General features: G+C 44.9%; 2 protein-coding genes across 7 annotated transcripts in view; both read right to left on the bottom strand.

Moving 5' to 3' along the window:
• Usp4 (ubiquitin specific peptidase 4) overlaps positions 1-16,663 on the bottom strand; it is a 47,189-nt gene extending 30,526 nt beyond the window's left edge. For 5 of the 6 annotated variants that reach the window (XM_017803204.2, XM_017803202.2, XM_008853189.3 and 2 more), the window contains exons 1-6: positions 16,459-16,649; positions 14,485-14,612; positions 10,222-10,352; positions 7,813-7,939; positions 2,552-2,697; positions 2,359-2,420 (exon numbers count right to left, since the gene is read on the bottom strand). In XM_017803204.2, the coding sequence (XP_017658693.1) occupies positions 2,359-2,420; positions 2,552-2,697; positions 7,813-7,939; positions 10,222-10,352; positions 14,485-14,612; positions 16,459-16,559 (695 nt within the window). In that variant the 5' untranslated portion in view covers positions 16,560-16,649. Of the gene's footprint in view, positions 1-2,358; positions 2,421-2,551; positions 2,698-7,812; positions 7,940-10,221; positions 10,353-14,484; positions 14,613-16,458 lie in introns of all 6 variants that reach the window. The other variant, XR_003847058.1, reaches the window with a different exon arrangement.
• Positions 16,664-16,996: 333 nt separating this feature from the next.
• The window catches only part of LOC103750237, a 14,091-nt gene continuing 8,016 nt past the window's right edge, over positions 16,997-23,071 (bottom strand). Inside the window, 1 exon segment of the mRNA XM_017803190.1 lies at positions 16,997-17,091. Coding sequence (XP_017658679.1) covers positions 16,997-17,091 — 95 coding nt within the window.

Raw genomic sequence — 23,071 nt, 5'->3', positions numbered from 1 at the left:
TTGCCTCTACTGGACTGCCCTGTGGCCATTATCTATAGGGCATCTTCTTGATGAGTGATATGGCAGAGCCCAGCCCACTGTGGGTGGTGCCACCCCTGGGCAGGTGGGCCTATGTTGCATAAGAAAGCAGGCTGAGCAGGGGCCAGGGAGCAAGCCAGCAAGCAGCATTCCTCCATGGCCTGTGCTCTAGCTCCTGTCTCCAGGTTCCTGCCCTGAGTTCCTACCTTGGGCTCCCTGATGAATTGTGACCCAGGAGATGTAAGCTAAATAAACCCTTTCCTCCCCAAGTTGGTATTGGTCAGAGTATTTTGTCACAGCAATGAAGAAACAAACTAGGACACTAACAGAAGACTCTAACCTTCATAGAATCTCAAGAGGGCAATGCTCTTTTCCAAAAACTGTCTCCCTAATGGAAATCCTTAGGCTTCAGGGTGTGGGAGGGATAAGAAGAAGCAAGGCCCTAGGAAGACAAAAAGGTACAATTGAAACAGGGGGCCAGGCCAGGACACAGCCTTCTGTTCTGAGATACCAACTGTACTTCACAGGGTGGCAGTTCAATCACCTGTCTCCCTACAGGGTTCACACGTCTAAGGGAGCTTGTTTCCCTACTGCTGCTGTCTTAACACTTCCACATACTCAAGGGCTTCAAAATAACACAACTTGTTATGATATAATTCTGCAAGCTACAAATCCAAAGAAGTTAGTTCTGAGTTGAAATCAAGGTGGCCAGGTTCCATTTCCTTTGTGGAGGCTTTAGGGTCTCCTAAAGGTTGTCTATATTCCTTGGCTCACAATCAGTGGAGCTCTCCTCACACTTGCCTTGACTCTACTTTTGTCCTCACACCTCTGATTCTCCAGCCTCCTTTGCCCTCACAGGGAGCCTTGTGACTACACTGGGCCTGCCTGAAGAGTCTCCCCATCTTGACATAATTGATTTAATCACACCTGCAAAGATACTTTGTAACCTAACACATTCATAGGTTCCTGGGATAAGGAGGCAGGCATTTTTGTGGGGAAAGGGGACATTTTTCTATTTTTTTCAATTTCTTTGCATACATATATGTGGCATATGTGCATGCATATTTGCATGTGCACATGCAGAGGCTGAGGCTGAGGCTGATGTCAGGTGTTTTTCTTGATTGCTTTCCACCTTCTATACTGAGTCAGGGTCTCTCACTGAACCAGAAGCTCAGCATTCTGGCTAGTCTAACCGGCCAGCTTGCTCCAAAGAGTCCTTGTCTCCGTTTCCACTACCCAAGAACTAGAATTACATGTAGGCTGCCATGCCGACTCAACTCAGATGGGTTCTGGGAATCCAAACCCTGGTCCTCACATTTACATAATAAGCACTTCACCTGCAGAGGCTTACCCCAGCCACTGTTGTTTTGTTTTTTTTGTTTTCTTGAGGGGGTAAGGTCTCATGTAGAAGAGGCTGGCCTAGAACTCACTCTAGCTGAGGATGGCCCTGACCTTATCATTCTCCTGCATCAACCTCCCAAAAATGTTCTCACAGACTATGATTATAACCATATAAATATGCCACCACACCTGGCTCTATTTTTGTCATCTTCTCAGGAAAGTTATCCCCCAACAATACACAGGGAAAAGCCATCATTTCTGCAACCTTCTAAAGGTGGGCACAATTCCAAACATCACAAGAGTATCTCCTGAGGTAACTGTGCCTTGAGTCCAATTTAATTAGTATCTGAGCAACAATGCATAACAGGCCATAGCACAGAGGCAAGTGGGATCAAACTATCACTGTTAAGTCATACAATACCCATGCCTAAGCCCTCCATCTTTCTTTTTTTATTATTTTTATTTATGTGTATGCACGTATTGCATACATGTAGGTAAGTGCACCTATATCGTGCAATGCCCAACGATGACAAAAGAGGTTGTCGGATCCCCTGGAACTGGAGTTACGGACAGTTGTTAGCTCCCATGTGGACACTGGGATTCAAACTCGGGTATTCTGCAAGAACAGCCAATGTTCTTAACCGCTGAGCCATCTCTCCAGCCCCAGCCCTTCATCTTTCTCATAGCCTCTTAACCATGAGTAGATAAGTAAAGGATTGTCTAACAATAAAGCTACTTTTTGACAGAGCAACTCAGTAACAGCCTCACTCCTCCTCTTCTCTCATGTCCTTGCTGAGACCCTGACAGGTATCTCTTATATAGGTAATGGCCCCACAGGCTGCTTACCAAAGGTTGGTGCTTCATCGAGGACTATGCATTCTGGATGAGAAACTGATGTTTCCATCTAATTCGGAACAATTTAATCAAGCAACTGCCTGAGAGAAAAGTGTCTCTCATCTAACTTTGAGCCCAGACTCAGGGGAGAAAAGGTTTACTTACTTCGACTGTTGAATCTGCCTCGGCCACGTGCCATCTTCATTTTGGGGCTCAATTACTAGCACCTGAGTGAAAAAGGAAACCAAATAAACACAGTGCACCCCATCCCATTTCTGAAATGCTTATAATCAAGTTTCTTGCCACACATACACCCAGGGCAGAGCTGATTGTCTGGGCATGGCCTGGCCCCTCCTACCTGACCCTGGTACAGCCCAGCATCCTGGATAGTATTGTCTAGCTTGCTCAACTGCTCGTAGGTGTTGCTCATGTATTTGTTCCAAAGCCGTGTTTCACGCTCTGCAGGGATGTTGAATAGTTTCCTCATCTCCTTCTCGATGGTTGCTAAGAATAGGCAGAAACATCACTCAGGTATAAATATCACCTCAGATATAAGGTTAAAGACAGTCAAGGCAAATCAGTGTTCACCCTCCTTCCTTTTCTATGTTCACAGGAGGTCTGTAACAAATGTTCTCACAGACCTCAGCTGGTAGGTACCCCCAAGGCCAATCATTTCTCATGTTCCACCTCTCACACATCTCTGATACTGCAGGTCCCATTTATACCACTAAAATAACAAAACACAGGTGTGGTGGCTCATGCCTGTAAATCCAGCACTCAGGAGGCTAAAGCAGGACAACAGCAACAAGACTAGTACTAAGTTTCAGGTCAACCTCAGCTTCAGTACGAAAACCTGTTTAAAAAAAAAAAAGAAGGGAAAAAGGAAAAAACAGGAGGAGGGAAAGAAAAGGAAGAAGGAAAAACACAGAAAATGAGCAAACTGGACTAGGGTATAGCTCAGTGATAGGGTATTTGCCTTGCATGCCCAAAGACATGGGTTCCAATTCCAGCATGGTACATAGAGAGGATATGTGAAACAGCTTCTCTTTGGGAGTTAAGACAAATGTAGGTTTTGGGGTTTTGTTTTGAACATGTATCTGTACACATGTGTCTGGGGGATGCCTCCAGATGCCAGAAGTGGGTGTCAAATCCCCTAGAGCTAGAGTTACAGGTAATTGTGAGGCACTTGATGTGAGTGCTAGGACCCAAACTCTAGTCCTCTGCAAGAGCAGCAATTGTTCTTAACTGCTGAGCCATTGTTCTAGCTCTCAAAACAGATGGAGGTTCAGTGGATTTAAGAAAAAATTTTTTTTTTTTTTTTTTTGTCTTTTTGAGACAGGGTCTCCCTGTAGCTGCAGCTGTCCTGGAACTCACTATGTAGACCTGGCTGACCTTGAACTCACAGAGATCCACCTGCCTCTGCCTCCCAAGTGCTGGGATTAAAGGTGTGTGCCACCACACTCGGCTTTTTTTGAAATGGGGTCTCCCTGTAGCCCCAGCTGGCCTAGAACTCACTATATAGGCTGGCCTCGAACTCACAGAGATCTGCCCGCCTCAGTGCTGGGATTAAAGGGTGCGCCACCATGCCTAGCTCAAGGTAATTTATTTATTATCTATTATGTGTATGTCTTGCCTGCATGTAAGTAAGTGCACCACATGTATGCAATGCCTGAGGAGGCCAGCCAAGAGGGCAATAATTCCTGGAACTGGAGTTAGTGAAGGTTGTTAGCCACCACATAGATGCTGGGGACCAAACCCAAGAGAACAGCCAGTGCTCTTAACTGATGAGCCACCTCTGAAGTCTTCTTTTTTGTTGTTGTTTTTTTGAGACAGGGTCTCACTATGTAGCCCTGGCTGGTCTGGAACTGGAGAGGTAGAACAAGCTAGAGATCCCCTGCCTCTGCCTCCTGAGTGCTAGGATTAAAGGTGTGCACCATGATGCCCAGCAGCCCTAAAATAGGTGTGGTGGCACAGCCTATAATCCCAGCAATGGAGAGGCTAAGAAAGAAGGATTATGAACTCAAAGCTAGCCTGGTCTTCATAGTGAGATTCCATCTCAAAAAAGGGGTGGAGGGGCTAGAGAGATGGCTCAGAGGTTAAGAGCACTGGCTGTTCTCACAGAGGACACAGGTTCAGTTCCCAGCATCCACATGGTACTTAACAACCATCCCTAACTCCATTTCCAGGGAATCCAACTCCCTCTCTGGCTTCCATGGGCATTGCACAACACAGGTACACTTACATACATTCATGCAAAACACTCACATTAAATAAAAAAATTTTTTAAAAAGGCGGTGGGAGTGTGGACTATGGATGTAGTTCAGTGGTAAAACACCTATCTAGCATTAGTTCAAGATCCTGGATTAATCCCCAGCTACACACACACACACACACACACACACACACACACACACACACACACACACACACAGAGCTAGCTCTACCATCTTTTTACTGAGAATGTGGTAGTGGGTTTTTGTTGTTGTGTTCTCTTATGTGTGGTATATGTGTTTATTAGTGTAAGTGTATGCACCTATGGGGGGGGTGCATGTGTATGTGCACATGGCAACCAAAAGTTGACACTGGGTGTCTTTCCACTGCTTTCCACTTTTTATTTTTTGAGACACAGCCTCTGACCAAAGCTCACTGATTTAACTACTCCGGTTGATCAACGAGATTCAGGGATTTACCCACTCCCTCAAGGTGGGGTTAAAGGTGCACATTATCACACATGGCTTTCTTATGTGGGTAGGTGCCGGGGACCTGAACTCAGGACCGCAGGCTTACACAGAAGAAACTGTACTTACTGAACTATCTCTCCAACCCTCCTTTTTTTTGGGTGGGGGGTGTCTTTTTCGAAACAGGGTCTCCCAGTTGCCCCAGCTGGCCTGGAACTCACTATGTAGACCAGGCTGGCCTTGAACTCAGAGATCCACCTGCCTCTGCCTCCCAAGTGCTGGGAGTAAAGGCATGTACCACCACACCTGGCTAGCAGAGCTTTTTTATAAAAATTTTATGTGGGGGCTGGAGAGATGGCTCAGCAGTTAAGAACACTGACTGTTCTTACAGAAGACCCAGGTTCGAATCCCAGCACCCACCTGGCCACTAACAACTGTCTATAACTCCAGTTCTAGGGGATCCGACACCCTCTTCTATCCTCCTAGGGCACTGCATGACATGGGTACACTTATCTACATGCAAGTATAACACTCATCCACATAAAATAAAAATAATAAAATACTTTTAAAAATGTATCTAAAAAAAGAGCTTATGTGGGGCTGGAGAGATGGCTCAGCAGTTAAGAGCACAGACTGCTCTTGCAGAGGACCCGGGCTGATTCCCAGCACCCACATGGCAGCTACAAACTATCCTTAACTCCAGTTCCAGGGGAATCCGAGGCCCTCTTCTGACCTCCACGGCACTGCACAACACTGGTGCATTCACATACACACAGGCAATACACTCGTACACATAAAATTAAAAAAATAATAAAAAATATTTTTTTTAATTTACATGTATGCGTGTATTGCCTACATGTAAGTGCACCCATGTCAGGCAATGCCTGCGAAGGATAGAAGAGGCCATTGGATGGCCTGGAACTGGAGTCACAGACAGTTGTTAGATGCCATATGGGTGCTGGGATTTGAACCCACATCTTCTGCAAGAACAGTCAGTGTTCTTAACCACTAAGCCATCTCTCCAGCCCCCAGCACAGCTTCCTAAAACTCCCTATAAGATCATGTTACTGAATGTGGGAGCTGCAAAAAATGTGGCAATAGTAAAACATTTCTGAACAAGCAACAACCCAAAATTAGCTAACACACAGAGCTGGGTATAGTGGTGCATACCTGTAACCTTAGCACATGTGAAGTAGAGGGAGGAGGATCAGGAGAGTTCAAAGCCAGCAAAGCCAGTCTGGGTTCTGTGAGACCCTATCTCAAAAAAATAAAATATTTAAAAATAAAGTATCAACTCTGAAAAATGCTAGAGATGCTCTGCATCCTGCAGTGTCACATATTCAGCAGATATAATTATTTACGTAAAAATAAACATGCCTATCCATCTCCCTAGTATGCAAGCTTGTTTTGTTGCTGTTGATGACATAATCTTCCTATAGTGCCAGCTGATCTGGAACTCCCTAGTAGACCAGGCTGGCCTCAAGCTCAAAGAAATCCAATCTACCTGCCTCTGACTCCTGGGTACTGGATTAAAGGCATGTGCCACCATGCCTGGCATACAAGCCTCTTTTTATTTTTTTGAGAGTCTTATGTAGGTCAGGTTGAAGGCGAACTTACCATATAGCTAAGAATGACTCTGAGTTCCTGATATTCCTACCTCTACCTCCTGAGTACAGGGATCATGAGAAAAGCCACCACATGGGGTTTACATGGTGCTGAGGAGTCAACCCAGGGCTTTGTGCTAGACAGGCACTCTACCAAATGAGCTATACTATCAGCCCTACTTTAATAAATGGTAAAATTGTATGTATACAAGAGATTTTTGTTTTCTTTTGAGACAGGGTCTCACTATGTAGCTCTGGCTAGCCTGGAACTCACTATGTAGACCAGGCTGCCCTGGACCTCACAGAGATCCACCTGCCTCTGCCTCCTGATTGCTGGGATTAAATGTGTACATCACCTTGCTGACATAAAATTTTTAATAAATTGCTTATGACTTATTACCAATAAATGTTTGATCTGTATGCCTATTTTATATACTTAGATACCCAAAATTGTACAAAACATTATCAGGAGAAAAGAGACTATGAGTAGAAAACTGAAAAAAACCCGGTTTTAAATTTTGTATATATGAGAATGAACATGGGCATGTCCCTACTCGTGGAGGTCAGAGGATGGTTTCTGGGAGTCAGTTCTCTCTACCATGGGTACCAGATATGGTATGGTAAGTGCTTCTACCTGCTAAGTCATCTTGCCAACCCAAGTCCTGCTCCATAGAACATAGTTCTCAGGTTTGGCTCACCAAGAAACTCTCCTCAGGAAGAGGCTCTTCACTCAGGAGTGGCAACTAAAGTTGAAGACTAAGGTAAGAAGTCTTAAGAAAGCATCCCTTTAATCCCAACACTCAGGAGGCAGAGGCAAACTGGTCTCTGTGAAATCAAGGTTAGCCTTGTCTACATAGTGAGTTCCAAGCCAGTTAGGGGCTACATGGAGACGGTCTCTAAAAAATTAGTTAGTCTGGTATGGTAGCACATGCCTTTAATTTCAGCACTCCCAGGCAGAGGAAGGAGGATCTCTGTGAGTTCCAGGCCAGTTGGGGCTTAAGAGAAACCATGTCGCAAAAAGACCAATAATAAAAATTGTTATTATGATCATTAATTAATTAAATTAAAGCATCCCATTGTCAGATATGGTAGCATATGCCCTTAATCCCAGCACTCAAGAGGCAGAAGCAAGTGGCTCTCTGGGATCCTCAGTCAACATAATGAGTTCCAGGCCAGCCAGGGTAACACAGTGAGAAAGAAGTCACTATGAGTCAGAAAGAAGAAAGGGAGAGGGGAAGGGAAAGAGGAGGAGGGGGGAACACCCCAGATTTCCCTTCCATCAACAACACCCAGTAGTACTCTCACCAGATACCCAGACCCCTAGGCCAGCTGCTCACCAATGGTGTCTGCCTTGCTGAAGTGACAACTCAGGACATTGGTAGGATCACTATTTTCACAGAGCTTCAGTTCCAGTAAATACACCTCCACTTTGCAGTGCTTGACAAACAGGCCATGCTCCACAACCTATAACAAAAGGGAAAGGCTGAAGAGCAGTGGCTGGACATCTGGGAAAGCTTTGGAAGCAGTAAGGCTCAGCAGCAGCAGGAGACTGAAATTTTTGGAGCAGTTTTCTTCAGGGATTAGGTAGTAAGTACAAATTTAAATTCTCTTTCTTTTTAAAGCATGGCTTTTAAAATTCATCAGCATATGTCCCAGGAGTCAAAAATACTTTTTCCAGTCTGAAGAACCAAGTGTACATTGATGGAACCGGAGAGAGATTTATGGCTGAATATAACACCAGACCCTACATGCAGGCCTCAGGTCAGGTTTGAAAAAAAACTCATTTCACACTTAGCAAAAGTAAACTCTAATCAACAACTCTTACTCCTTAAAACACATGCTTTGACTATACAGAATAATTAAGCTGAGCTACAGTTCAATGGTAGAGCACCTGCCCAGCCTCTCTGAGGTCCTAAGTATCATCCCAGCACCCTAAACCTCTCCCAAAAAGCTGATTAACTCATCAATTCAGAGCCACATTTGCCCCCCAAAAGTGAGATACATAAGGAAAGTCATTGTTCATCTTTAAGTGAGATCATAATGCTTCTCTTACAGGGTTTTCCAAATTAAAGGACTACAAAATATAGGTAAACTTTAGTGGAATGCTCATCTAACTACACTGATGGCATTTGCAGTTTCAAGCTGGCAGAAAAGATAGTTTTGAAGTCATGTATGACGGCACAAGCATGGTGGTACCTACCTGTAGTCCCAGCATTTGGGAGGCAGAGTTGGGGAAAATCTCTTGAGTTCAAGGCCAGCCTGGTCTACATAGTGAGTTCCAGGGCAGTTGGGGCTACAGGGAGACCCTGTTTCAAAAAGACCAAAAAAGAAAGAAAGAGAGGAAGAAAGAAAGAAAGAAAGAAAGAAAGAAAGAAAGAAAGAAAGGAAGGAAGGAAGGAAGGAAGGAAGGAAGGAAGGAAGGAAGGAAGGAAGGAAAAAGAGCTAGTTCTGCTCCTGAATAATGACTGAGACACACAGGCTCAGGAATGCAGATCTCTCTTATTGAGGAAGCATACCATACCCAAGCAAAGTGAGAAACTTACCTAGTGTCTAAATATTAGCAGGTATGACAGAGACTTTGGGGATTCCCTTCTAGTAGGACAAGCAAACAACTGTGAAAGACAGGGTGGTGGTCTCCTGAGCTCCATCTACCAAAAGTGTTAACAATCGGGGTCTCTGTTTCAGGGTGTGCCTTCTCTTGAGAGGTTAACCTTCTCCTGAGCATAAAAGCCTTTTTTTTGTGTGTGTGTGATACAGGGTTTCACTATTAGGCCCTAGCTGGCCCAGAACTATGTAGACCAGGCTGGCCTTGAACTCAACAGAACCTGCCTCCTCCCACACCCCCAGTACTGGGATTACACCCAGCTGCAATGGCATGATTAATCACTCAGCAGGACAGCCAAAGGTGCTTGAGCATAGGGGGAAAATGTATTAGAAAAGTTCTTAGAGCTAGGCATGGTAGTACACATCTTGAATCCTAGCACTACAGAAACAGAAGCAGGCAGACCTCTGAGAGTCCTAGGACAGCTGAGGGACTACAGGGAGACTGTCTGAAAAAAAAGAAAAGAAAAAGGTAAGAAAATTTTTTAGGTGAGCATGGTGGTTCACATTTGTAATCCCAACACTCAGGAGATGAAACTGAAGGACTGTCACAGTTTGAGGCCTATGTGAGCTGCAAAGTGAGCTCAAGTTTAGCCTGGGTAACTTAGTGAGACCCTGTCACAAAGTACAAAGCGAAAAGAGGGCTAGAGATACAGCTCAGTAATAGAGAACTTACTTAGCATGTGAAAGGCCTTAGGTTCAAGCCCCAGTATTGGGACAGAGGGGGAAAAAAAAACAGCAACAAATTACCAAATGTCCATATGGCCCAAGTGAACTTTTGCTCAGTGTTGCAGAAAATGCTATCGTATCACCAATGGACGCATTCCAAGCCTGATATTAAGAAGCCTCTCACCACAACATGCTAAGTGAACAGCTTCACTCACCACCATGTAATTCCCTCAAGAGAACTAAAAACAAACCAGAGTTAGTCCCTTGAGCCTGTAAACTCAAGAGGCTGAGGCATAGGGTAACCTAAAGCACAAGGCCAGCCTGGGCTACATAGAGAAATCCTGTCTCAGGGGACCAAAAAAGAAATAAACAACCACTGAACTATGTGGTCATTTTCCTAGGAACCCAGCATTAAGTCAGCACACCCAGGAGCACGGCAGACAGTGCCCAGCAGGTACAGCAAGGTTTGTACTCACTTTTCTGATAATGGGCTGTTGGCCTTCCACACAGCCATACCAATTCAGTAATTTATTCCAGGCCTCGGTTGGGACCAACACATAGTCTAGTTCATCAATTAAGTGCTCTTTCAAAGTCTGACTCTTGGGATCTGAAAAAGGAAATCAACACATACCTCACTGCTCTTTTCCAGAAAGTTTGTTTTACATGATTCTTAAGTATTTTTCAGAAAGTCAACAGAAACTGAGAACCCAGGTCCTCTGTAACAGCTACCAGTGCTCTTAACACTGAGCCACCTCTCTAGCCCCTGAACTCAGGTCTTCTGCAAGAAGAGCCACTGCTCTTAACTTCTGAGCCATCTCATTTATTTAATTATATTTTATGTGTACAGTCAGCTCCTTATTTTTATTTAAAAAGAAATTTTTTTTTTTTTTTTTGTCTTTTTGAGACAGGATCTCCCTGTAGTCCCAGCTGTCCTGGAACTATTCAGACCAGGCCTCGAACTCACAAAGATCTGCTGGTCTTTGCCTCCTAAGTGCTGGGACTAAAGGGGTGCACAACCATACCCGGCTGACCTATGCCATTTCTGATCTGAGAAACAGAAGCCCTGAACCTCAGAGATGGCTTGAGAAAGGCTTGGTGCCACCAGTGAGGGCAGCATAAGTATAGAGAGTATCAGGAGCATCTGGAGCAAGAGTTGGAGAGATTTGGTATATTCATAGAATAGTAAAAGCAACGTCCTATTTATCTTTAGTTTATGTGTATGAGTAAAAGTCCTATTTATTTTTATGTGTATGAGTGTTTCACCTGAATGTATGTAAGTACACCCGTGTTATGCAATGCCCAGGGAGATCAGAAGGTGCTAGATTCCTTGGAACTGGAGTTACAAAGGGTTATTAGCCACCATGTAGATGCTGGGAAACAAACCTGGGTTCTTTGCAAGAGCACCATTACTCTTAACCCTTAAGCCCTCTTTTTTGAAACAAGGTCTCAGTATGCAGCCCAGGCTGGCCTGGAATTTATACTATGCAACCTAGGCTGTCCTTCAACTTGTAGCAATCTTCCTGCTTCAGCCTCCCAAAGTATCAGGATCAAAGGTGGATATACCACACCTAGCAACATTCTTAGCTTGATTTTTATTTTTGTTTGCAGTTCTAGGGTTCTAACCCAGGGCCTTGAATATTCTAAGCAAGCACTTTATCTCTGAGCAACATCTCCAGCCCTATCTGTTTTTGTAATGCTATGAAATTGAACTCAGAGCCTCATGCTTGCCAGGCCAAGTACTCTACCACTGAGCTCTATTCCCCACCCCAAAGCATTCTTAGGTTTGATTTTGTTTGTTTGCTTTTTAAGGCAGGGTCTCTTATAGCTCTGGGTGGCCTGGAACTCTCTAGGTAGACCAGGCAGGCCTGGAACTCACAGATATCAGCCTCCCTCTGCTCCCCAGGTGCTGGGATTAAAGGCACATTCTTAGTTTTAAACATTTCAAGTTGAAGTTCAGATGGACAATGCTGTGTGGAATGGAGAGTAAATATTATTTAACATGTTAAACATTCCTTTTACATGCATCACAAAGAGACATCCAAAGAAGGATCATCTCTCGGCTAAGCCTGTGCTTACATCAATATCCATTCTAAGAACAGAAGTCACTGTTCTCCAAAGATGAGTAACGCCATGAAAATATCCAGGATGGTACAACTTAGCTGCAACTCCAAGTAGACACTTTTTTTTTGAAAAGGAGAGAAAGAGCTGGGTGTGGTGGCGCACGCCTTTAATCCCAGCACTTGGGAGGCAGAGGCAGGCGGATCTCTCTGAGTTCAAGGCCAGCCTGGTCTACATAGTGAGTTCCAGGACAGCTGGGGCTACAGGGAGACCCTGTCTCAAAAAAACCAAAAAAAAAAAAAAAAAAAAAAAAAAAAAAAAAAAAGGAGAGAAAGAAGCAGGGGCTGGAGGGATGGCTCTTTGGTTAAGAGCTATTTGCTGCTCTAGCTGAGGACCCAGGTTCAGGTCAGGTCTCAGCATGGGCATGGCAGCTCACAACCATCAGTTCCAGGAGATCGAGCACCCTCTCCTGGCCTCTGCAGCACCAGGCATGCACACAGTGCAATACATACAAGCTGACAAAACACTGTAATGACTGCCACTGAAGTTGTGTGAGGAGAGGTGGAAGGTCAGTAGAGTAGTGACGTCACTTCCCACTGGGAATGGCTGCAAACTGATGTGTGGTTTATACCAATAGATGCATTTCTGTGGAAAACGGTCATTACAGGGATTACTGATGACCTTTAATATATGTGCAATTTGAAGGATTACTGATGACCTTTAATATATGTGCAATTTGTATGAAGAAACTCTAGTTAAATTATTGTATATATAGCTATTGGTGAGATATTTGCTTAGCATTCTCAGGGTCCTGGGTTTGAACCACAGCATTGAAAGAAAGAATTTCTTTCACTTTTAAATACAAATCCAAACCTTAAAACCCCTATAAGAATTCAAAGAAAAAGGAAAAAAAAAAACAAAAAAACAAGAGGCTGGATGACTCAGTGGTTAAGAGTACCATAATGCTCTCGCAGAGGTCCTGAGTTCAGTTCCCCAAAACCATATCAGGTGGCTCAACAACTGCCTGTGACTCTGGCTCCAAGGGATCTGACACCCTCTTCTGTCCTCCTCAGACACTGTACTCACGCACACACGTACTCACACTCAGAAACACACATACATATAATTAACACTGTTTTTGCAGAAGACCAGGGTTCGAATCCCAGCACCCACATGGCAGCTAACAACTGTCCGTAACTCCAGTTCCAGGGGATTCAACAGCCTCTTCTGTCCTCCTTGGGCACTGCACAACAGAGGTGCACTTACCTACACACAGGCAATACACACATACACATTTAAAATAAAATAAAATTAAATTAAATTAAAAAATAAAATAAAATAAAATAAAATAGAGTGAGACAAGTCAGAGGTGGCACATGCCTTTAATCCCAGCACTCAGGACACAGAGGCAGGTGGATCTCTGTGAGTTCAAGGCCAGCCTGGTCTACACAGTGAGTTCCAGGCCAGCTGGTGCTACAGGGAGATTCTGTCTCAAAAAGCCCCCCACCCCGAGAAGGGGGGGGGAGAATGGGCTGGAGAGATGGCTTAGTAGTTAAGAGCACTGGGTGCTCTTGCAAAGGACCCAGGTTAGATTCCCAGCATCCACATGGCAGTTAACAGCCATCCAAAACTCCAGTTCCATGGGATCGGATGCCCTCCTCTGACCTCTGCAGGCACTGCATGCCAGCAATATACTCATATACATAATTAAAAATAATAAGCTGGGTATGGTGGTTGGTGGTGCACACCTTTAACCACCACTCAGGAGGCAGAAGCAGGAGGATCTCTGTGAGTTCAAGGCCAGCCTGGTCTACATAGTGAGTTCCAGGACATTTGGGGCTACAGGGAGATCCTGTCTCAAAAAGACCAAAAAATAAAATAAAATAGACTATTGAAAAAAGAGAGACAAAACTTTATAAAGCAGGCTACTAAGATAACATCAGTTTTGCTTTCCAAAAAAACTGAGAACCAACTACCCAAAGTTGTCCTCTGGCTTCATGACTGGCCTGCACTTACACAATAAAAATAAAATTAAAATGTTATGGGGCTGGAGAGATGGCTCAGCAAAAAGAGCACTGGCTGCTCTTGCAGAGGACCTGGTTCAGTTCCCAGCACCTAGATGGTGGCTAACAGCCATCTGTAACTCCAGTTCCAGGGGATCTAATGCCCTCTTCTGACCTCCTTGGGCATTGCATGACATGGGTACACTTACATATATGCAGGCAATATATCATATGCATAAAATTAATAGATTTTTAAATATAAACAAAAAAATTAAAATGTGACAAAGCACGCTCTTACTAATAGTAGTTAGTTCAGTCTCAGCATGGTTTAACCCCAGCATTCAGGAGGCAAAGGCAAGAGAATCTCTAGCCTGCACTCAAGAGGCAAAAACAGAAGGATTACTGCAACTTCAAGGCCAGCCTGGTCTACATAGTGAATTCCAAGCCAGCCAGAGACTTATAGGGAGACCCTTTCTCAAAAAATAAATAGTTAATTTAGGGAAAAAGGAGCCTAATGTCTTAAGGATCTGGAAGACTGCTACCATAAATGCAAATCCAGAACATTTCTATATCTTCACATTAGGGAAGTTCTATTGACAATGTCTATGTACAGATCCACAACACCCTCAGGCCACTGCCCATGTGAACATTTAGCTAGAAAAGCACAGCATACTGCACCTGAAAAGAGTCCGGAGTTATCTATAGGGCCAGGAAACAGGTTATGTTCACCCACATTGTACATATCCCAGCTATCAAAGCCCACATACTTCTTCCACTGCTTGAACCACCGGCTGTCAATAAGATACCTAGAGAGATAACAGGTTAATACAGCATATAAACTATAAAGTTACATTTCTGTAGCTCTCCCTTTCAGTGTGCTCTATTCGTCACTAGTCCTCTTAATTTTTTTATGGTCTTTCCACCTACATAATGTTCAACTGCTACCAAAAACCATACTCTTAACATCAGGAAGAGGCCAGCCCCATGTGGAAGAGAGAGAGGGCCTGGTCTGGGCCAGGCAGCCATTAAATGAAATGACTGCTAAAAGAATGAGTAACGGAAGCTGAGTGTGGTGGCCCAAACCTGAAATCTGAGCACTTGAGAAAAGTAGAGGGGGAAGACTAGGAGTTCAAAGCCAGGCTCCACTACATAGCACGTCTGATGTAAGCTACCTGAGACTCTGTCTCAAAAAAACAAAACAACAATAAAAAAAAAAAGCAACTAAAGGTCAGGGGTGGTATTACACCTCTGTAATCCCTGCATTCAGGAGGCAGAAGTAGGATTATTGTAACTTTAAAGCCAGCCTGGCCTATAAAGCAAATCAATGAGATCATGTCCTAAAAAAAGAAGAAATGAGCAGGCTAGAGAGATGGCTCAGCAGTTAAGAGCACTGGCTGCTCTTGCAGAGAACCAGTGTTTGGTTCCCAGCACTCACATGGCAGCTAACAACCATCTGTAACTCCAATTCTAGGGGATCAGATGCCCTCTTCTGACCTCCAGAGGCATTGCACTACATGGGTACGTTTACACAGGTGCAGGCAGTAAGCTCACACACACACAAAATTTAAAAAATAATAATTTTTTTTTTTTGGTCTTTTTGAGACAGGGTATCTTTGAAGCCCCAGCTGGCCTGGAACTAAGACTAGGCTGACCTTAAATTCACAGAGATCTGCCTATATATTCCTCTGGAGTGCTGGGATTAAAGGTGTGTGCCACGACGCCCAGTTTATGAATAAAAATTTTTTAAGAAGAAATGAGCTGGACATGGTGGAATGTATCTTTAATCCCAGCATTTGGTAGTCAAACACAAGTGATCTCTGGGTGTTCAAGTCCATCCTGATCTACATAGGGAGTTCTAGGCTAGCCAGGGCTACATAGTGAGACTCTGAAAAAATAAAGAAATGAGCAATTATTTAATTTCACTCTTTCTAGAAGTAAAATCATTATTAGTATAAGTTATTAATTGCATACCCCGAACTATTTTTTTCTTATAACGTGGCTGTGTAGCTCTGGATGGCTTGGAAACCTGGCGGGGATCCACCTCACCTCTCCAGTATTGGGAGGTAACACCACACCAAGCTGAGCATTCTTTATGGGTCATTCTTTTTGCAGAATAATTTCTAAAGTACCTCGGCCACAACTGGTTTGACATCTGCTACCAAACAATCTGGGCTTTTAAGACATTTGCTCAGCTTCAAATCTGATTGGCAGTTTACAAGTTACTAACTTCTGTTATCTACTTCTGAGCTTCCCATCAACCCACTCAGGGCCATGAGCCACAAACTGCTACCCTGCCTTTAATCCTGGAAGACCAGAGGACTGCAAGCTGCGAATACCTCCTCCCAAGGTCATCCCAAGCTCTAGTCTTCGGTGGTCAAGTGCTGTCCCACCTTCCAGGTACCCCCCCCCCCGACCAGCACTCCCCATTTCTACATCCCACAGCCCTTGCCCTCACTGGCCAGGACCCAGAGGAATCCGAAAGGGGTAGGACAACGTGCAGTCCCGTCCACGCTGTCCTCGGAGGCGGGTGTCCAGCCTCTTCCAGAGACAGCAGATACCGCCCCCACCCGACCTCGACCGCGGAGCAGGGGACTGGGCTGGGCCCGCGTTCGGCCTGAGGCTCCGTGCAGGGACAGGACGGCGGGTGCTCACCACTGCGCCCCCCGCTGGAGCGTGGTCCCCATCAAGGCTCCGAGCTCGGTCTTCTGGGTCTCCACATCCGGTCGCACACCGCATCCCGTGCCTTCCGCCATCTCGTCTGCCGTTTCGGCCCAGCGGACCAGGACATTCGCCCCGCGCACTGCGTGCTGTCGGCCGCGCCCACGCACACACGCAGACACGCACGCACGTACGCGCACCCGTACCAGCCGCGCGCCCCTGCTTGGAGCGCCCTCGGGTTTCTACCTCCCTCTTTTTGTGCAAGGATCAGCGCTGCGCACGGACGCTGGCGCGGCCGCCTCTCGTCCTGCCAGCCGCGCCTCGTCCTGCCTACAGGGCTATCCTATGCTAAGGCTGTGCCAGAGGAGCAGGTCAGACTGATCACTACGCTTTTGGAGTTTTCACTGCTGGCCACTCGGCTTTCAGCGAGCCCTTCGTGACCTAAACTTGAGATTGCCTGCTTTAGCAGCCCTGTAGCCCGGTGCACCATACCCATATGTTAGAACCGGGACTGGTCGGCGTGGTCCAGTCATCAGCCATTGTCCAAAATAGGGGCCGGCGAGATGGCTCGGCGGGTAAAGCGCTTGCCGCGCAAGCCTGATGACCGGGGTTCGATCATCCGAACACCTGTAAAGGTGGAAGGAGAGAACCGACTCCATAAAGTTGTCCTCTGACCTCCACACACGCACTGTGGTAAGCACACGCCATACAGACACAATAATAAAAATTTAAATTGTCTTCACTGGAATGCCAGAATCATCCATCAGTAAGAAGACTACGAGCCACAGAGGGGCGATAGCAGCGCGGGAGGGAACGGTTCAGGCATTTTACTTTGTTCCCAGAGCAAGATTCCATGTCTGCTGGATCCCGTAGAAGTAAAAGCACAGGTCTTCTGCTAGAGGAAAAAGGAAGCCTCCATCAAAGAGGGGCCCAGGCAGCTCTGGTGTAGGTGAGTTGCGCTTATCAAGCAAATCCTGCCCTAGAAGGCAAGTAAGACAGTTCTTGGGGCTGCGGGATGTGGCTCAGAAGTAGAAGGCTTGCTTAGTGTGTTAAAACCCGTTGGTTCCTACTAGCCCTCCTACCAAAAAGAGACCCAATTTCCCCACCTTCTGACTATTATAATATAGATCTTTTTTTTTTTTTTTTGGTCTTTCCCTGTAGCCCCAGCTGTCCTGGAACTCACTATGAAGACCAGGCTGGCCTTGAACTCAACTCAGAGATCCTCCTGCCTCTGCCTCCTGAGTGCTGGGATTAAAGGCGTGCACCACCACGCCCGGCATTTTTTCTTTCTTTCTTTCTTTCTTTTTTTAATATAGATCTTTTTTAAATGTAGCCCAGCCTAGAGACTCGTGTCAGGAATCCTCCCAGCATTTGGGATGCTGAGGCAGAAGATACTCAAGGCCAGCCTGGCGACAAAGTGAGTTCTAGATCCTGCCCAGTCTAGACTATAAGGTTGGGACCCTGTGTCAAAAACAGCAAAAAAGACCGGGAGTGGTAGCCCTTGCCTTTAATTTTAACCCTTGACAGGCAGAGGCAAGCAGATCTGTGGGAGTTTCAGGCTACCAGGGCTACACAGACCGTTTCAAAAGCAAAACTATGCTTATGTTGTAGGCTTGCGTTGAACTGTGTTAATGCTCTTCCTTGTCATCCCTAAATCTAAACAGTACACCTCATAAACTCACCTAACAATTGCATTTACAAAAGGGTTTTCTTTGTTGTTGTTTTTTTTTTTTTTGAGAAAGGGTCTCCTCCTAGGATGGCCCTAAACTTGCTGTGTCTGTGTAGCCAAGGATGACCTTTAACTTCAGATCCTCCTGCCTCTACCTCCCCTGGGATTACAGGCCTGTACCACTGCATCCTGTTGAAATTTGTGTAAATTTGTGTCAAGCATTCTATAAAGAAAGCTACATTTCCCAGCCTAATACATATATTTTTATTTTTTTTGTTGTTGTTGTTGTTGTTGTTGTTTTGAGACAGGGTCTCTTACTATATCACACTGGCTGACATGGAACTCAGTATTGTAGACCAAGGCTAGCTTTGAACTCAACAGAGATCCACCTGCCTCTGTCCCCACAGTGCTGGGTTTAAAGACATACTGCCAGGTGTGGTGGTGCATGCCTTTGTCTCAGCATTCGGGAGTCAGAGGCAGGCAGATCTCTGAGAATTCAAGGCCAGCCTGGTCTATGTAGGGAGTTCTGGGCCAGCTGGGACTACAGGGAAACTCTCAAAAAGATTAAAAAATAAAATAAGGCATAGATCACCACACCCAGCTTTACTTAATTTTTAAACTTTTAAACTTTGCTTAATCATTAAACCTTATAAATTGCATCCTTTGAAGAATGTGATTTAGAAAACCACAGGATCCTGTATATAACCACTGCAAAAATACTTCAAGTGCCACTCTCTTTTGAGAACCACAGCAGTGTCTTGGGATTCTATTACCCTTTTTCCTCTGGGACTCTCTCTGAATACTTAATAAACTGCCTTTGCTTCACTCTGGCTTGTTCTAAAATTCTTTCCTGTGTTGCAGTCAAGGATCCTTTATCTGAGTAGAGGTCCCCAAAGAGGAAAGGAAGAACTCAGGCAGCACACTCTTAGAATGTGTTCTCCCCAGTGCCCCCGGATAAAACTTTGTTTTGAACAAAATCTTTCATACTTTGATAAACAAATCCAGTGTCAAGCAGTGTGATAGGAGTCATTTCAGGGTATAAACCAAAGGCTGTAGGAATGCCAACTGTAAAGGAAGACTTTGACTTGAGTAGCATTTGAGGGTCTTGAAGAAAATGTTGGAAGCCTAGGAGAGGAGGGTACATGTTACAGGAGGGAATGAGAAACTTTCTGAAATATGCAGTAAAGGACCAAAGAGTGGGAATTAGACTGAAAGAGCTGAGCACATATGACTGAAAGAACTTTAAAGGATCTGAAGCCAGAAAGGAAGCTAGAGGGACCACATGGTTTGCCTTAAATGGCAGGCAGCCTTTGGAGGCTTTGGAGCAAAGGTGAAATGCCTGAGGGCAGTTCATAACACAGTGGTACATCCTAGACTGAGATCCATTAGGAACCTCTTACTGTGGCTTGGACAGAGGAAACAGATGATCCACTATTTAGTGTTGTGGAAGCAGAACTGCCCAGTGAGAGGACAGTAGGTCATTTCAGAGCATTAACTATTCTGTGTTGGGTTTTAATTCATTGGAATTAATTTAGGCTTTCTGTGACATCTATCTGCCTTGCACTGATAACAGAGATTTGGGGAGACTGCTATGTAAACCAGGCCGGCCTGGATCTCGGAGATCTGCCTGCCTCTGCCTCCTCTCTGCCTCCTGAGTGCTGGGATTAAAGGCATGAGCCACCATGCCCAGCTTGATTTATTTAATCAAAAATATATATATATTATTTTTATGTGTATGAGTGTATTGCCTGCATGTATGTAAATGCACCCATGTCATGCAATGCCTGCAGAGGTCAGAGGAGGGTGTCAGATTCCCAGAACTGGAGTTAGAAACAGTTGTTAGCTGCCATGTGGGTGCTGAGAACCAAACCCAGGTCCTCTGCAAGAGCAGCCAATATTCTTAACTGTTCAGCCATCTCTCCAGCCCTGAATAATTCTTATTTTCATGTGTATGCGTGTTTTGCCTGCATGTATCCAAGTACACTACTTGCATGCACTTTCTGCAGAAGCCAGAAGAGGGTGCCAGATCCTCTAGAACTGGACTTTAAGAGGGTGTTAAGTTGCCAAGTGGCTGGCTGCTGGGAACCAAAACCAGGTCCCTTCCCTGAAGCAGCCAGTGCTCTTAACTGCTGAACCATCTCTCTAGCCCCCAGCTTACTTTTTAAATTAAATTAAATTTAATTTAATGCTAAATTGCTCAGGCTAGGTTTGATCTTGCTGTGTAGTTGAAGCAGGCTTTGAATTTGTTACTTTCCTACTTCAGCCCTTTTAGTAGCTGGGACAGAGGCAGGTGGATCTCTGTTGAGTTCAAAGCTAGCCTTGGTCTACAATACTGAGTTCCATGTCAGCCAGTGTGATATAGTAAGAGACCCTGTCTCAAAACAACAACAACAACAACAACAACAAAAAAAATAAAAATATATGTATTAGGCTGGGAAATGTAGCTTTCTTTATAGAATGCTTGACACAAATTTACACAAATTTCAACAGGATGCAGTGGTACAGGCCTGTAATCCCAGGGGAGGTAGAGGGAATGCTTCTTGAAAATTTTTAAAAATTTTTTTCTTTTTTTTTTTTGGAGTTGGAGGTCTCACTATGTATCCCTAGCTGACCTGGAACTCAGAGACCCACCTGCCTGAGTGCTGGAATGGAAGGCATGTGCCCTCTACACCCAGCATCTTTATTTCTTTTTTTTTTTTTTTCTTTTTGGTCTTTTTGAGACAGGGTCTCCCTGTAATCCCAGCTGCCCTGGAACTCACTATGTAGACCAGGCTGGCCTTGAACTCACAGAGATCTGCCTGCCTCTGCCTCCAAAGTACTTGGATTACAGACCTTACCACTATGAGCTAAAGTTACTTTAAATATTGTTTGAAGAACTACACTGAGACTGAAAGAAGGAAGTCATTTGAGCAAAGGTTAGTTGCGCAAGAAGTATCTGATTTAATTTTATCGGACTTAACTTTAGTAAATAACAACAATTACAAAAAAAAAAAAACCCCAGCTAGAACTGCTAAAATGGAAAAATTTGAAGCTAGTTGAGTAAGCATAGGCCCATTCCTTTTGCAGAAGGTCTGTGACCTTATGCTGCTCCAAGTTCCCAGAGCAAACAGTGCCCTGCAGTGATGTCTAACAAAGGTCAGGCCCTGGGCCAGCAGAATGTGATTCCCAGTCTTTCACTTGTTTGAACTGCTGAATCAGGAGGGAAGGTGAACCCAGGTCAGAGTCCAAAGCAGTTACAGGGCTGAATGATTTTTTTTTTTTCAATAAGTTCATGTGGGAGTTTGTGTATAAATGTTGAGGGGAGATGTCTGGCTCACTGTGAAGAGTTAGAAGTATGCAGTATTCCTAAGATTCCCGAAGAAAGCAGGGTTGGAAAAGACCATCAGTTGAGGGAGGCAGCTGCCTGGAATCTGGGGAGGAATGCTCCCCACCTGGGATCAGCCATATTAATTCAGAAGTTCCCTTTCCTGGCAGCCCAAGGCATAAACTTAAAGAGTGAAGGAGGGTGAGTCACCACAAAGCCAGAAGGGAAGAGGTTGGAGTCTGGAAGGTTCTGGGGTCCTATTGTAAGAGTGAAACCACAGAGGACAAGTCAGCCTTCGGGTTGCAACAGCAAGAGGTTTATTTAGTACACAGGTACCTGTGGGCACAAAGTCTCCTCGGGGGACTTGCGCGCCTACAGGCTGGGGTTTGGCACTTTTATAGAGCAGAAGCGGGATACAGAAACAGAAACGCAGTTATTGGTTAGTTTAAACTATTACAAAATGCTACAGGGAGAGCGGGGAGCTTACTTATCACTAAGCCAGATGTCTCAACCATAAAACTTATTTATCAGTGAGTTGGAGATGTCTCGGCCATGAAACTTACTTATCAGTAAGCCAGATGTCCTGGCCATAAAACTTACTTATCGGCAAGCCAGATGTCTCGGCCATAAAACTTACTTATCAGTAAGTTGGAATTCTTGACCAGTACGCGACCTGCCTGAGAGACTTCATGGCTCCTGACTTTTATTTTTTCAAACCCAGGTCTTCTGCAAGAACAGTCAGTGCTCTTAACCTCTGAGCCATCTCTCCAGCCCCTATTTTGTTCATTTTAAAGTTGGAAAACCGTGACTCTGAGAGCCTCAGTAACTTGCTGATACTGCTGAACTTGGCTGGCTAGCCTGACTCTTTGGTAATCCACTGCTCACCTTGTGTGAACTCACCAAGGATAAGGGCCTATGATTTTGACCTGTACTTAAGAGGTTGCCACGACACCCCTGCGGAGAAAAGAGGAAATCGCAGTTTCACCTCAACCTCCTGTTGCCACTACGACCAGTTATTTTGTGCACCATCTCCAGAAGCCACTTACATCTTGGGCTTGATTTCTTTGCTGTCTTCAGAGTAAGGCTTTGTTAGCCTTGAGCTGATGGGATCCATATGAAGGCTAAGCTGATTTCCAGGAAGCCCCTGGCCCAGATGGCCACTCCCTTGGTGGCTTGGGTTCCACTTGATTCTTCTGGGGTAGCGGTCATAAGTGGACCGTTCACAGTTCTAATGCAAGCCTTGGTATTAACCACATGCTGTCACCCCAGCCTTCCATTGCTGTCCAAGAGCTAAGACAGCCCTACTCTGCAAATTTCTCTTGACTTAAGGATGCCTTCTGTCTGATCCACAATGAAATGTTCTTGGCCTTTTAAAGATCCTTTCAAGGGGCTGAAGAGATGGCTCAGTGGTTAAGGGCATTGACTACTCTTGCAGAGGACACGGGTTTGACTCTCAGCACCCACATGGCAGCTACAAACCGTCCTTAACTCCAGTTCCAGGGGAATCTGAAGCCCTCTTCTGACCTCTGCAGCATTGCATGCACGGGTGCACTCACATATATGCAGGCAATACACTAGTACACATAAAATAAAAATAATAAATATTTTTAAAAGACACTTTCAAAATATGACAG

The sequence above is a fragment of the Nannospalax galili genome, unplaced genomic scaffold, assembly GCF_000622305.1.
Source record: "Nannospalax galili isolate Female #2095 unplaced genomic scaffold, S.galili_v1.0 scaffold786, whole genome shotgun sequence".
Classification (NCBI taxonomy): Eukaryota; Metazoa; Chordata; class Mammalia; order Rodentia; family Spalacidae; genus Nannospalax; species Nannospalax galili.
This window is presented reverse-complemented; position numbering and strand designations above follow the sequence as displayed.